We start from the raw sequence: 16,043 nt of genomic DNA, 5'->3' as shown, positions 1-16,043 counted from the left end.
TGAGATAAGAGGAGGGGCTTGGAATTTTTTTTCCTTTTTCTATTTGGAAAATATAAGGTGTCCTCAGTAAGATGGAAACATGTCTAATAGTCTCCAGTATAAAATTTTAGGCAATCTCAAGCTAATGATTTTCAGGAGGGTCCATAATATTGGTCATCAGGGGTTTTTGATTACCACTAATTTGCAAATCTTCCTCCTCTTTTCATATGCTGATTCCAAAAGGGCTTCATGAAGAAAACTTTAGAACTTCAAAAAGCCCCATCAAGTCTAGTGATTTTTTTTTCCACTTGTCAAGATCTTGAAATTGCAGCCATCAATCAGCAGCTTGGTGACAGAGCTGCAGCTGAACATAGTTAATCTTCAATCTGCCTGGAAAAGCCGTTTGGGACAGCATGGGGCAAGATGAGCTGCAGAACAGGAATGTCTGCATTGCTGGGCACTTGCACATCCTTGGGAAGGAGGAGGAGCTGGAGCCCATGAAGTCTCATCCAGATGTGGGCACTGATAGCAGCTGCATTTCTGCCTTTCCTCACAACTCTTCTTTTTGTTGCTCAGTGGGATCTGGGACTGTTTTTACTGCAAGGACAAGGTGCTGCACATTGGCAGGGACTTTGGGCCTCCAGCAAAGTGTTTTCACAGTCGTGTTCCCTCAGAACAAACAAAGGGTGTGCTGGTACAAGGAGAGCGCCTGTTCTCAGTGACAGGAATTGAAATGCAAGCACATCAAGTGTGTGCTTGAGACAGACTTGAGAAAACTCACAACCCAGCAACCAGAGCTTCAAAAATCACTTATTTGTGTAACTGAGGTTCTTGGCTGTGGCCTTTAACCTCGGCAGCTCTTCATCTGAATCCTTTGGGATCTGAGCAGGCTTCACAAGTGCTGCTGGATTCGATTACTCATTTTAGCCTCTTTAAAATGACACTAATGCTAGGATTTATTGTTTCACTGACACCTTCCCAGTGCCAGACAAAGAATTTCCTATGTTGAATAGGATGCCAGATATATGGCAACTCCTTCTCATTGCTTTTTCTATTAAGCAGCATACGTGCTTTTTATGCTGTTCTCCATGTAAAAAGCAATGCTGGCATATCCTGCCTTTCTTATGGTAGTGTTTCAAGATGAGTGTGAGGGGGTTTTCTTATTGAAAAACAACAGTAGCAAGAATGAGGCCATATTATACACTGATGCAAGTGAAAGACCGGATATTCTGCTTTAAAAGTCACCTAAAAACATATCCTGTACCTTTTCTTTACTGTGTCCTTCCCACAGCTTAAACATAGTTACTAAGAGCATTAGTTCTGGAGTTGTGAGTATATACATATTTAGCTGTATGTTTGTTTGTTTTAGGTGTATATGTATGTTTGTGTGTATGTATAAATATACACACGTGCATTTTTAAATAGTTATGTTAAAAGTAAACATTGTCTAAGTGATAAAATAAGGAACCAGCTGCTTTCTCTTGGTCTCAAAATACCCTTACAGCATCAGAATAAAAAGTTTTAGGCAGTGTTTGAAAGGAACAGAAGCAGCACAGTCTGCCTTGCTTCCTAGGGAACAGTCAGAAATTACTGTGTAAGTGTGGGTTTAAGCCCAAAAAGCCCAAATGTTGGATAGCACCACTTAGAGAAAGTTTTCAGTAGCAGATGGAGTGTCCTCAAAAGCTCAGAAGTGCTCAGACCTCTGGCTGTCCTGTAGGAATTATGTGACAGATACAGACATCTCTTAATGCTCTGGCTTTGTATAATTAGTCATTTTTCACTAACTTACTTTTACATGAGGGTTTTTTTTTTTTTTAAGTATTGGCAGTATAAACTTTAACATAAATATTTTGTTCCTTTTTTTCTGCCCTGCAGAGCAGAATGCTATTGAAGAAACGCTTTCCAGCCGATTGCCTTGGAGAGAGACACCTATTTTTATGCATCATTTATCGATCATGCAGCACAAGCAATTATTTAGTACATTCTATTTTTTCATAAAATTTGCTGATGCCAAAGCTTTGTATTAAAGAAAAAGTGAAGAAATAAAAAAAAAACTTTAATTATGAAATCTTACTCTGTGAGAATTTCATTTTTCTTGGGCTTTCTGTGTTAGTACTCAAGTCTAAGAGCATTTTGTAAATTTTACAAGGTGCTTTATTTTCTTTGAATGATTTTGTCTTTGCAGATCTCTATTATTCTCCATTCATTTGGGACACAAGCTAAGTAGTGGAAATCTCATGCAGTGCCCTTGTTACAATGCCAGTCAAGTGACTTAACTGCCACTGAAGTGACTAAAAAGTGTTGTTAGCAATCATTTGACATCAACTTGTTCAGGAAAAAGCTGGGTCAAGCTGTCAATTCTGCTATAATGGACTTACCTTGACTCCAGCTGAGAATTAATTTGAAATAAGAACATTTTCTCAGTTTCTCCTCCTGTAACACTCCTGGTCGCCCTGGGAGCACTGCAGTATGATTTTTGCCTTGAGGCTGGGCATTGCTGGAGATTTGCAATGCTGTGGTCTCAAAACACAATTCGTAAACCTTTTCTGTCTTTTACTTTCACCCCACCCTCCTTTTGATAAAAGTGAAGCTGCTCTAAACCGCTTCTTCCTTCCAAATAAAAGTGAAAATGCAGCATTTCCCCCTCTGCCATGTGTGAAGCCTCCTTTCATATCAGTGGCGGGGGTTAGTTTTGGTTCAAATTCAGATCATGGAAGATTGATAACACTCTTTAATGTAGAAGCTCTGTGCAAGCATGTCCTTTCTTGCCACAGCTTCTGTACTGATGAGGAGACAGAGGAAAAACATCTCACTGTCCTCACTCTGACTGTTTCGTGCAAGTTATGCAAGCCCTGTGTGAGTAATTTCACAACAGTCAGTTAAAACACAGGCCTGAGTCGCAGCCAAATGCTAATGCTTGGCTTAATGAGATGGGTAAATGAGGGTAACAAGTAAGGAAGGAACAAGTAATTGACAGAAGTTAAAAACTATTCTGTGTTCAGTTGTTTTTGTTGTTCTCGGATCAAGATGTAGAAAGTGAATGCTTTCTAATTTAATTAAATGAACAGGGAGAAGCAATTTTGCTGTGATATTTAATTTTTTTATGTACTGGGAACTAGAGGATTTAATTTAATTTTATTTTTATGTATAGGCACTTTTAGAATTTAGGAACACAGCCAGATGGTACATTAAAATAGTTTCTTAATTCTTATTTGTCCATCAGGCTTCAGCTGAGAAGGCAGCTTTTATAATAAGCAGTGAAGAATGTGATAGCTTCAGTGCATTTAATAGAATTCTTCTTCAGTGTGTCCTTGTGAAATTCTGAAAGAAATATGGAAACAAATCAATAGAGCAGTAAGTGCATTTTGAAAGACTGGAAAACCCCGTTGGACTTACTCATGAGAAGAAAAAAACCCTCAAACCTTCTGTGTTTGAGGGCTGTGTGCTTGTAACGTACGGCATGTGTCAGCTGAGTGTTGTTGCCAAAAGTGGAGGAATGTGGTTAGAGCATGATTTAGGGAACAAGCTATGATACATGTTTTCTTCACTCATCTCTCAACAGCAGTAGTAAAACTGATAAGTTTGTGCCTGTCTCCTGAAGCAAAATTCCATAAGTGCTATTTAATGCTGTTGGGCAGGGACCGTGTGAGCAGGGCAGTGACCCAGATGCAAAAGGCACCATAATAGTTCCTGTTTCTGCTTCAGAACAGCAGCAGAAGGAGAAGTTGAGTGATATTTGGAACAAAAGGGTTGACAGGACTTTTTTGTACATTTCCCTCCATGGAAGATTTAAATAATTCAGCATCATTTCCGGTTTTTCTTTTGAGCCTCTAACAACGCGTTAATAAATGATACAACTTTTTAGGTTACTTAGAGGCAATCAGTGCATGTTTATTTGTTAATGAAATAAATATGTTCAAAGATGGACTCTACATCATCCCAGAAACTCTTTTTGGTTTTGTTTTTTACTCTGGATAGACAGAAGGAAATCCCCAAAGTTTTTCATAGAATCATAGAACCACTTAGGTTGCAAAAGGCCTCTAAGATCAAGTCAAATCCTTAACCCAGCACCGCCAAGCCCACCACTAAACCATGTCCCCAAATGCCACATCTGTATCTTTTAAATACCTTGATCCAGCCTATCCAGATCCATCTTTGGAGCATTCCTGCCCTCCAGAAGATCAACCCAACTTTGTGTTGGCTGCAAACTGACTGAGAGTGCACTCAATCTCCTCATCCAGATCATTGAAAAAGACATTAAACTGGGCTGGCCCCAGTTCTGAGCCCTGTGGATGTAACTCCATTCCCCATTGCTCTCTGGGCTGAGCCATCCAGCTTGTTCTTAACCTGTGTATGGTGCACCTGTCCAAGCCATGGCAGCCAGCTTCCAAGAAAGTGCTGTGGGACACGGTGCCAAACTCTTCAAAAGTAAAGGTAGACACATCCACAACCTTTCCTTTATCTACTGAGTGGGTCACCTTGTCACAGAAGACCAGGTTGGTCAAGAGGACCTGTTTTTCCTAAACCCACACTGGCTGGGTGTGACCCCCTGCTTGTCCTGGATGTGCCATGATCTGTTCCATGGCCTTCCCTGGCACCAAGGTCAGGCTGACAGGCCTGCAGTTTCCTAGACCCCCCTTCCAGCACTTCTTGTAGCTGGATGTCACATCTGCTGACCTCCAGTCAGCTGGGAGCTCCCCAGGTAGCTGGGACTGCTGGTAAATCGTGGGAAGTGGCTCTGTGAGCACCACAGGGCTACCCCAAAGAGTCTCCTTCCTTGCTTGTCCCTTCTGAAGGATTTTTAGCCATCTGTTGCAGCATTCCAGTTGTACCAGTCATCCCACCATGTCTTCCTGGGTCTTCTGAGAAAGCACCTCCCTGCTTTACAAGGCTGTAAATCAACAGCCAGCACCAAGTGCAAAACTCTGGCCTCCCCCAGCCTTGCTCAGACTTGACCTCTTTTACCTGAAAGAGCCATTTGAGGTGTGACTGTTCATGCATATGGACAACAGTTGCTTTGTCGTCTTCCTGCTAAGCTGGCTTTTTGGAAAGGGCACTTTATGAAATAGTTCCACTCTGTTCCTTAACTGAGAGGGTGTCTAAAACAGATTAAGGTAGGGGGTGCTCTGATCAGATTTCCACAGTAAGGAGTCTTTGCTGGAGGAGCTGTGGAAGGGACTGCAGCTTGTGGCAGAAGATGGCCCCGATTAATGACTAAGGGCATTAAGATACTTTCAGAAGGAAAGGGAACCCCAGGTGATACTTAATCCTGGTGCACCTGCAGTGCTATGTCTCTGAGTTTTTAGCCTTGGTCTTGTCCTCACTTTGGTGGCATTCTATGGTAGGTATAAAGATCAATTCCAGGGTAGTATGTTTATTTTCACACTCAATGCAAGTTATCTGGAAAGTTCTTTTAACGCATATAATGAAGAATAGTGGCAGAGAGCACTGAAGGATTTGTCTTCATGTATTAAAACTGCATGCAGCTTTCCCATTTGTTTTCTGTACCTAAGAGATAAATCTTGATCTTTCTTGGTAAGTGCAAAATAGGAAGAACAGATTCATAAGCTGAATTTGGAACTGCGGATGTTTTTACTTGTCCTTAAAATACATTTATTCAGTAAATTTATCAGCTGGACCAATGCCACATTTTTAAACAAACAGTAGCAATTTTCTGCATTAAGAGGAGCATGGCTGGGTCACTGTGCCCTGCTGCTCCAGACATAAGCTGTGGGCAGTGCTCCTGACCTGGTTAATGGAGCACCTGAAGATTGAGTGGTGGAAAACACTGAGCAGCAGCTGGAGTCTCAGGTCTGGGCTGGCTGCACTGGACGGGAGAGGAGACAATTAGGAAAAGAATGAACGATGTGTCTCAAAAATGGTATGGAAGCCAAGAGATGTCTATCTGTATGGAAACATGCAGCCTTCCTGGAAGTGGGTGGTTTAAATTTCCTTTGCCAAGAAGGACAAAAACGTCACAGTAAAGAATTTTAGAGGTGTTTGACATACACTATGGTCTATTTCCAGATTAATATAAAATACTTCTTGTCAGATGACCTGCTCTGCCTGTTGATTAAATCTCTCCCTCCAACCTTCTAGAGTGGAAGTCTGGGTGCACCCAGAGGAAATGACAGCCTGGGCTGTCTGCTTCCTAATCCCATGTTTGATTTCTGTGTAATAAAAACAAAAGCAGCACCCAGCTTTTAGAATCCCTTTGCTTTATTTGAGCATTGGTTGTGTGTAACATTGCAGCAGGTGGAGGAAGGGGGGATGAAATATCCAATATTCACAGCTTATTTCAACTGCAAAATGAGACTCACTCATCAAAAAGTAAATGATCCTGACCCATAACACAGTCTTGAAGTCAGTTTTATCTGGTATAATTCCATTGCAGGAATTATACCAGATAATTCCTGAGGTAAAACCCAGGTTCGGGGTTTGGGGTTTTTGTGCTTGAATCATAGAATCCTTAAGGTTGGAAAAGATCTCTAAAGTCATCAAGTCCAGCTTTTGGAGACAGACCATGATAATCTGGAAGTCACAGATCCAGCTTTATGTTTCCTTAAACACTCAACCTCTATTTATTTATTTATTTATTTTATTTGGTTTTATTTTAAACATTGCCCAGTTTTAGAAACCTGTAAATTTGGGGGATGATTCAGATCCAGAAAATGGGTGTTTATCATTCCCCACCAACTGCTTCTGGAAGTATATTCCCAGACAGCCCACTTGTTCCAAGTACCTGGATACAAGCTCCTGGCAGAGTCAACAATCCACTGCAATGTAACCACTAATTTCACTCTTGTTTCAGTTAACTACAAGATCAAAAATTAATTTGCTTATGACAACTTCCCATCCTCACTGCAAATGGTGGAATGAGTGTGTGCACTGACTTTTGCTTGTGAAAGAGGAGCAGATCCATTGCCCAAATCTATTTTCCTGCTGGGCACTTTTTAGCAAAGGGCACACAAAGTCTGTATCTTGTGAGTGAGTGGGAAAGGAAAAAAGTCATTTTGGACAGGAGCAGCTGAATTCTTATTTTCTTATGTCTTCTGTAAGGTCTTTATTTCAAAATGGGATAGGCTGGGCTCAAACTTTGGCAAAGAAAGGGGGATTTAAGCAGCTAAAATCTGCCAGGGCTAAAACTACAATTCCCTAAGCATCTTGCTTCACTGATGCCTGAAACTGGAGGCACCTTAGTTTGTTGAATGCCTTTTTGATGTACTTGGAAGCTTTTCAGTTGCCTCCAGTTTGGCTCATGTAGCTGCTGTAATCTAAGCAGCCTTGCTCCCAGCTAATCCCCCCTGGGATCGAGGAACCAGGTAATGAAGTGTTTTGGCCAAGGGCCTGATCTGATGATAGATGCTTTCAGAGAGAATCGTTTGTACAGCAGGAGGGCTGGGCTCCTTGCACAAACACATCTGTGGATTCAGAGAGCCACAGGAATGCCAGGCCACCAAGGAAAAAAAATAGACTTCCATTCCCCAGTTTATCAACAGCCGTGTGGTGTTTGTTTCAGTTATTGCCAGTGAAAAGAGGGTTGGGTCTCCTTGGTTATGTGTAAGGAAATCCATAGGTGGCTGTTTCTAGAAGGTGACTCGTGCTGAGTTCTGGAGGACGTCAGGCTTCCAACAGCATTGCTGGCATGATCCCTGGGGACCCCCTCATTCCGCCTGCTCCTTCCTTTTGACCCCAAGCTGAAGCACTTTGTGCTGGTGCAGGGCACAGCGTTTTGGTGCTGACCAGAGATTTCAGGATCTTCTGAGGAAGCATATCTCCACTTTACAAGGCTGTAAATCAACAGCCAGCACCAAGTGCAAAACTCTGGCCTGCCCCAGCCCTGCTCAGACTTGACCTCTTATCTGAAAGAGCCATTCGAGGTGTGACTGTTCATGCATATGGAAAGCAGTTGCTTTAAATTGGCTGGGGAGCAGAGGAACAGAGGTGAAATGTTTCATATGGTTGTTACTGTTTGTGTTGAAGGGTGGCTGTTTTTTCCATGTGTACTGTGTTTGCATCCATCACACAGGTATGAGGATGGTTCATTCAGTTCTTCCATTGTTCCTGTGTGGTGCTAATGTGGTTTTGTTCTACCTCTTGCAGGCAGTCACTTCTTCCATCGTAACTCTCTGTCCCCTCGAAGCCTGGTCTACGAGAGCGAGTTTTCAACCATCGAGCCTGCCTTGGACATGTATGACGAGAACAAAACCTGAAAGGAATCCATGCTCCTTCCTGGCCCTTTTTCCGTTTTTTTCATTTCTCATTCCTATTGTTGTGTACTCTTTCCATGGATCTCCTTTGTCTGAAGAAGAGCTGCTTTTTCCAGAACACGAACCCGCCTTCTCGTTTGCACAGAGGAAGACCAGCTGTGGTGGATTCTGAGGGTGGCATCTTTGAGGTGACAAAGAGCTGTGACAAGCAAGGTTGTCTGATGGAAATTGCTGAGTAACAGCATGGGGAGCTGTGTCGGCCCAGCCGCGGTGATGCAGGAGAGGTTTTACGGTGGCCCTAAGAGTTTGTGCTGAACTGCAAATGCGTCTCTTACACAGGCATCTGCTGTTTCCAATTTTTTAGTTGTCCAGAAGGTTGGGCAATGTCAGAAAGGGAACTGGTTGTAGAGGAGATGGCCAGTGACTGGTAAAAGCACTCGTATATCTCGGTCAATCCATAACCTTACTGTGAAATAACCCCTTCAGGGAGGGACCTTGATAAGTGCATTGAGTTTCCTACAACCCACTTAACCCTGGACAGTGGCGAGCCAGTCTGATGTTCAAGCTGCAGAGAGGACCTGCATTTGCAGGAAGATTTCAAGGAACTTGATACTTGGATTTTTTCTCCAATTTGATTGAAGCAGGAGAAAATGGTATACACAGAATATACTTTTGGTCCTTCTGTGTGCTGAAGTCAAGTGAGTCTCTTTCTGTAGAGAGGACATTCACAGAACCAGCACTTGATCTACCTAAAAACCATTAGACTTTTTGAAATATGCAGGAATCAAATTAGCTTTCTTTCTCATGTAACTTTTTTTTGGGGGGGTGGGGGGTAAAAAAATCCACCAAATTTTTCACTGAGGTTTTTTAAAAGCCAGCATGTTGGCATTACACAAAGAAGAAAAGAGGTAAGCTTCTTATCCCACTCTCCTGTTGAGATCTGCAACAGTTATTTAACAAATACGTTCTCTGAGCTGTGCCCTTTCCCACTGACATCAAAAACGGGAATGCAGAAAGCAGGAGAAGAAAGGAAAGCAGCTACTGCTTTGACACGCTGCAGGAAAAATCAATTTCTACCAGCATGTGACAAAAGCGGTGGGGAAATGGATATTGTTTGCAAGCTTCTGAGAGAACAATGCAGAAATGGAGAGCGAGAGAGGAACCTCTGGAGCTAAGTTATCCACAGCGTTCCTCAAATGAGCCAACATGGAGGAGCAAGCGCTTCTGCTCTACTGTTTCCTACCAGACAATGCATAGCTGTTAATGAATGTTTGGATTTTTCTCCATTGCAGTCTAAGTTACTGTAGGTGTAGAAACTCATTTGTGTCCTTGTAATGTGAAACACAGTTTCACCCTCTGTATAGGAATCTTGAGAAATCAGTTAAGCCAAAAAGAAAGGTAAGACTTATTCTGCCATGCTTTAATTTCACCTGCTTTTGCAAGCAGGGGAATTTCCCCTCCTTTATAGTGTTTTTAATTGTATAGCAGTCTGCTTAACATATATCCTTTTCTGAAGTGTGATTCAGCTGTGTATTTAAAGTGGATGTTCAAGAGAAAAAGAAAAACCCAGCTCTGTAAAATGAGGAAATTAGCCTCTTTGCTGAGCATGCTTTGACTTTTGTTGCTGTGCGTCAGCTTTATTTAATCTGATAATTCAAGAGTGGGTGGCGTGAAGTGTAGGGAGGTTTTTCTCATAATACCTACATTGATATTTACCAAATGCACTTTTATTGCCATTCAGCTCACTCTGGAAATGCGCTGAAGCCCCAAACTTTTTTAAGAGCACAATTTTGACACCCACTTTCTCCTCCAAAGCAGAAGTGAAGGTCACAGGAAGTGCCACGGGCTGGGGCAGCAGCGGGTCGTGGTCAGCATCCCTCCTCTGGTGCGGGGCAGGCAGCGACAGCTCTGGGCACTGCCAGCGAGCCCAGGCACAGCTCCCCATCCCAGCCCAGCTGAGCTGCACCCGGGCCCAGGCACAGCTCCCCTGGCTGAGCTGAACCTGGACAGGGCTCAGGGGCAGCAGAAGGGCTGGTTGAGCAGCCCCTGTTTTCATAATTACATCTATGAGAGCAGCAGGGACACGTGGGAGCAGTGCCTTGGGAACGCAAACGCCTGAGAGGAAAATCACCGTCTCTCAAGGGTGTTATGGGGCTTGTTTTTATCCATGAGGGCAGTCAGGTTATGATAAACCCAGATACCTGGCTTACCTGGTTAAATGCCAACATGTCTTAGTGTCTTCCAGCCAGCACAGAGCTGCTCAGGTGGGGTTTTGGGTAGGACAGGCTCTTGTAGCACTGCGTGGGCTGCTGACGCCCCAAGCAAATCCTTCTCATAGGGGCTGCCCCATCCCAACACAGGGATTTCCCCTGAGGCCACTGGGAATGTCACTGGGGCACAGTTTCAGCACAAAACCAAACCTGATGATTTCTCAGCTCCAACTGAGCCCATTTGCACGAGCTGTGTGCCAGAATAAACAGAAAAGCTAGAAGAGGCATGGAAATTAAAAATTAGAAAGCACAAATCCCCTAAAGACAAAATAATAACTAATGTAATTTGTATTTTGCTAAATCTTATTTCTAACCAAATATCTTGGCTTTAAGCAGGAGGAGGGCAAGTTTGCCTCAGTGGAGATCAGGGTCTGGCACAGCAATGTAAAAATGGATTTGTGCTGTAGCATCTTGGATGGGGGAACTGGTATTTGTAATTGACATCCTGGATTTGGGACGTCTTGCAACACTGGAAAAATTAAAAGCTTGTTCAAGCAATCAGTGCCTACGTGCATGCCAGGATGTGCTGGAGCAGGCCTTCCCCAGTTAGTCATATTTAGGATGGGGAAGAGGCACCACAGCAACATGGGTGATTTTTTTCTGGGCTGTGCTGGTAAGTTTGAGGTTTTCCTTTTAATATTAATCAGTATATAAAAAAAGCTTGATGAGCATTGTTGTTCTTGTTCTGCTGCAGTGGTGCTGTGTGTGGTTGAGTCATTTCACAGAAGTAAAATATACCACAACCTACCAAGCACTGCAGGTTAAAAAAAAGTGCTTCTTTTAACAGGAAAACATTCAGTTTATGACTTCTACATACAAAAAAAACCTTTTATCTCCAAGTGTTTTCCTAAAGTATTTAAACCCCAACACTTTGCCTTCTCTTTCTCAGCTTCCTCTTCTATGAAAGTTTTGCATGTTCCCATAAGACATTTGTAAAATCAAGGTTTGCTTGTGTTCTTAGAGGATAATTGCCAGTAAGAAACCAGACTGTAAGTGTGCTTTTTACCTATAATACACAACATTAATTATTAAATTTGAAGCATGTTAAAATTTATCTAATGACCCTCACAATTGCTCCCTCCAGTGAGCTCATGTGTTGGAATCTGCATTGTCCCTTTGCTCTAGGATGCTTGCCCTGGCACCTGAGGATCCTATAGGAATAGCCAGGTATCCTGCATTAGCCAAAGAAAAACCAAAACCAGTTAAATAAACATGTCTAGGACTATGTTATGAGACTTTCACACATCAGTTTTCTTTGAACACATTCTTGTAAAATAGTGCAAAGGCTTGGGAGAGCCAAGAGCTTTTCACCAGCTCCTGGAAAGCAGAGGGAATTCTGCAGGAAACATGGGTCACGCTGAGGCCCCAGGACTTTTTCAGTCCAATTTAGGTTTGAGGTAGTGCCACAGTCAGTTCATGAGCTGAAGGATGAAGGCACAAGGGTTGAGCTGAAGTTCAGGCAGCTCTGCAGCCTGATTACTGGCAAGTGAGTTGACTTAATTATTAAAAACATTTGTTATTTTGCTTAGCTAATAGTAATTTGTTTTTTACAGCACAGGAAATAGCAGAGCAGCTCAGAAGCCAAGGCACAGTGGGGCAAAGGGAAGAGCCACAGAGCTGTTGCCAGCCCTGCAGGGTGAGGAGAGAAGAACAGGAGAGCTCAGGGCAGGGACATCAGGAAACACCTTCAAATTCCCGAGTAAAGCTTTTGCTCCTTTTTCACCCTGTGTTACCCAGCCATACTTGACCTAATTTTCCAGCCTGAGCGGTGCAGAAGCGTGTGATGTGCCATGACAGCTTGCATATGTGTTGTTACATTTAAAGATATCTTCAGTTTTTCCTTTCCCTGCTAGACTTGCTGCACCGCAGGGCAGCCTCAGCTCTGGCACACTCGGTGGAAACTGGTGAGCAGGGAAGAGAGTGAGAGAGGGGAAGATGTTCCAGCTAAACAGACTGGGGGGAAATCAGGAGAGAGGTAGAGAGCACTTCAATATGCTGGTGCTCATATCTGCTTTTTTCCCCTTGTCTTTGAAATAATTAAGAGAAAAAGCTGTGCTCCCTACCCCTTCCTTGTGGGATGCAGTGACAAGAGCAGGATTCCAGGTGGGATTTTGCTCCTGATGCAGAGCCATGATGCTCTGTAACCCCCAGCCAGTGATGTCCTGAGATGTTGGCCAAAAACCCCAAATTCACAAGGGCGTGTCAGTTTTACCTGGTGCTTGCAAAGTGCTTTTTTGGGGGATGAAATCTGGTCACAGAGCCTTTTCAAAGCACTGTTAACTGACACCTTGTTATCTGTCTTTCATTAACCTAGCCTTTTTTAAAGCCTGCAACATTCCCAGACACTCTTTAATTCTAATCTCACCATTTGCACTCCATCAGTTACTACTGGTTTCCTCCTCCTCTGGAGAGCTGGGTGAAGGTCCCTGTTGTGCAGGCACTGCTGTCCATCTGTTCTCCAACATCTTCTTCATCACTGTGCCATAGCCTCACTGTGCCATCACCATGCCAGCCAGCCCCTCCAAGGGGATGCATCACTCCAAACCAGTCACAATCTGTGGGAGCCCAAAGGTTCCTGGTGGGCTGTGCTCAGCCAAAGCAGGGTGTGTGGGATCTGGGCTGTTGTTGTGGGATGCTCATTCTCTGGATCACTGAATGGAGCATCCTTTTGCTCTTCTGCCCATTAGCCTCATGAAGATGCTCAGAAATGGATGTGTAGGTTGTGCAATAACATCTGAATATCTTTTCTTTCTTACCGCAATAATGTCCAGGGTCTCTGGGCTTCAGGGCCAAAATTGTTGCCCAAAAATAATCTTTTTCCTAAGGAGTTAATAATTAAGTATTAATATTCCTACAAAGTAAGAACTACATAATGTTTTATTGAAAGTTGAAGGTGCTTGGAGTGATTTCAATGCAAGGCTGAGGTGTAACATTAGCTAGTGTCATACAGCTGGGACTGGGGGTTTGCAGCCCAGAAATCAGATGGACGTGTATGTGAAAGCTCCCTCACTCCTGCTGGGCTATTCCTTTCTCCACTTGTATCCAGAAGCCCCTCAGGAGCCAGGAGCTTTTATTCTTTTCCCTGAGCTCAGCTGTGTGCATTTATGTGCCATTTGCTTTTTTTTTTTTTTTGTTTGCTGCTTCTCACATACTCCAGGGCTCGCCTTTGCTTGGCTCTGACTTGATCTTCAGCTGCCCAAACCCCTTGTGGGGGGAAAGAGCCATTAAGTCCCAGCAGAGCAGCTCTGCAGGGCTATGTTAAGGCATAGATCATCAGATGTGCTGTGGATCCCCCGTGCCTGTGTCTGTAACACCCTCACACTGTCTCGGGCAGTAAGAGCCGTAGCTGCCCGCAGCCTTACTGGGCTGGTAACCCAGACTGGGCCGCACTGGGAGGGAGGATCATACAGAAAACAGCAACCCTCCCATGCTCCAGCACAGGAAAGTCTGGGCGTGAAAGTAAACTTGTTCTTTGCTGCTGTTAAGCCAGGAATGTGTAATAGAGTGTTTGGGGCTGTAAAAGCAAAGCTCCTGGTGCAGGTTCATGAGGTCCCAGCACGGCAGTGCCCCAGCCTGTTGCTTTCTGCTTGTGCTGGAAGGTGCTACATGAATGAGAGACTTTCCCTGTGCCACCACATCAGCAGGCAGATTTTCCCCACCCTGTATGTCTCGGCTTAGCTCCCAGCACTGGTAAGGTCTGTTGCACTGCTCCTATAAAAGGGAATAACCTTTTGGAGCAAAAGGAGTGGTAGCATTGCTCTTCTGCTTGTCCCATCAGCCCTGCTGCAGTTTGCAAGTAGATGTTAAATCCTGAAAGCTTCTCTGGATGACCTGTGCCTGTCCAGGATCACCTGCCCAAGGCCATGGCTAACTATGCACTGACTCCACCAAAACAGGATCATTTTATCTCAGCAGAGAGGGGACCCCCCGACCTTTGGGCACAGGAGACTGCAGCAAACAACAACAAAAACCCCAATTTGCGTGCGTGTAAAATGAAGAGTCTGTTTGAACTGGCTTGCTGCCAGGTGGGTCACACCGGTGTGACCAGGTAACCTGAACACGCCAGCAGCTGCCAAGGGTCTGGGGACACTGCAGGGACACAGGGACACACAGTGCCCTCCCAGCAGCCAGAGCTCTCCAGCCCCTGTGGAGGTGTAGCTTGCCAGCAGCAGAACTTGTTGACGTGTTTTGATGTAAGTATAACACTGTATTGTAGTTACGTGGTATATGCCAGTATGTTCATAGTGTATACCGACTAGTTAGGGTTTGCTAATGTACTACATTTCAATAAAAAGCAGTTTAAAAGTATGGAGTTTGTGAGTTTGGTGTCTGAAAATATGGGAGAGTTAAAGCACCACCCAGTGACTCCAGTTCCTCCAGCATTTCTTATAAATCTGTCTTAGAGGGTAGTGTGGAATAACTTTGTCAATAGATCCATTTTCAGAGAGGATTTTTCCCACTCTGATATAAATTTTGGTTTTTATTTTGCTGTATTTTTATTTTTATTCTACTGCCTAGAAATCCAAGGCCATTGAGGGCCACATGGTTCAAAGTGGGTTATGAATATGCTGGAGACATAAATCCATCTTCTCACAGTTTTTGTGACCTTTAAGATGGGACAGAGTGAGCAAGAAGAGCAATAGTTAAATACGATCTTTCAGCATCTTCTCCCAGTGCTCAAACCCTTCCCACAAGACACCCAGCCTTCAGAAACCACCCTGCTGCTCCCCAGAAACAGCCATGCCATTGAGGTGAAGGCACAGCCCTGCAGCCTGAGCCAGCTAATAAATATTTATATTAGAGTAGTGCACAAGGGCTCCAGCTGGGATTAGGGCACTGCACTAACAAAGATAGATCATCCAGGGTTAAAGGATTTAGTCTAAAAAAACCATGGCATTCCTGCCTTCCTGAGAGCTGGGCAATAAGCACAGAGATGGCAGATGTCAGTGTTTTCTGCTGTTGTAACACTTTCAGAGTTTGCCTGGAGGCTCTCTAATGGTTATTGAAACAAGAATAGTGGTTCACTAAATTACTGGGAAGGTGCTCTGCAGCCAAGCGATGAGAGGGAGCTGCATCTCCTCCTGTCCTATGTGCCGTGAAGATCATCCTTGGGCTGGGCCACAAGCTTTGAGTGGGCTCCAGAGCTGCAAAGCGAGGACCGAAATGTACCAGCTGCCTGGAGGGGGATGCCAGGAACCCCACACAGAATTCACGAGGCTGGGATGCTGGAAGGGCATGTTCTTCACAGCAAAAAGGGCAAATTAATTCCCATCTTAATTTGGGAGATGGAAGCATCGCCAGACAGGAGTGCTGGACGTTCTCTGCTGTTCCAGTGCCCGACCACCCCCTGGGGTGGATATTTTTCTAATATCCAACCTAAACACCCCACTCCCCCTTTCCGACACAACTTCAGGCCGTTCAGTTCAGGTCTTTTCAATGCCACAATGTGCCACCGGAGGCAGAGGAGCTTTGCAGAGCGCGGCGGTGACCCCGACTGCCCACCACGGACAGTCCCGGGAAGCGGCTCCGCTCGCCGTCCGGACCCGGGGCTCGAACCTGCGACCTCGGTGCTGCGGAGGCAGTG

The 16,043-nt window shown here is 44.3% G+C and overlaps 1 protein-coding gene across 3 annotated transcripts in view; it reads left to right on the top strand.

Moving 5' to 3' along the window:
* The window catches only part of RNF130 (ring finger protein 130), a 55,823-nt gene extending 41,010 nt beyond the window's left edge, over positions 1-14,813 (top strand). For 2 of the 3 annotated variants that reach the window (XM_030957158.1, XM_030957159.1), the window contains one exon: positions 8,083-14,813. In XM_030957158.1, the coding sequence (XP_030813018.1) occupies positions 8,083-8,192 (110 nt within the window). In that variant the 3' untranslated portion in view covers positions 8,193-14,813. Of the gene's footprint in view, positions 1-1,854; positions 2,043-8,082 lie in introns of those variants that run through there. The other variant, XM_030957156.1, reaches the window with a different exon arrangement.
* Positions 14,814-16,043: the final 1,230 nt, after the last annotated feature.

The sequence above is a fragment of the Camarhynchus parvulus genome, chromosome 13 (genome assembly GCF_901933205.1).
Source record: "Camarhynchus parvulus chromosome 13, STF_HiC, whole genome shotgun sequence".
Lineage (NCBI taxonomy): Eukaryota > Metazoa > Chordata > Aves > Passeriformes > Thraupidae > Camarhynchus > Camarhynchus parvulus.
The sequence above is the reverse complement of the archived record's forward strand: the minus strand, read 5'-3'. Positions and strand labels throughout refer to the sequence as shown.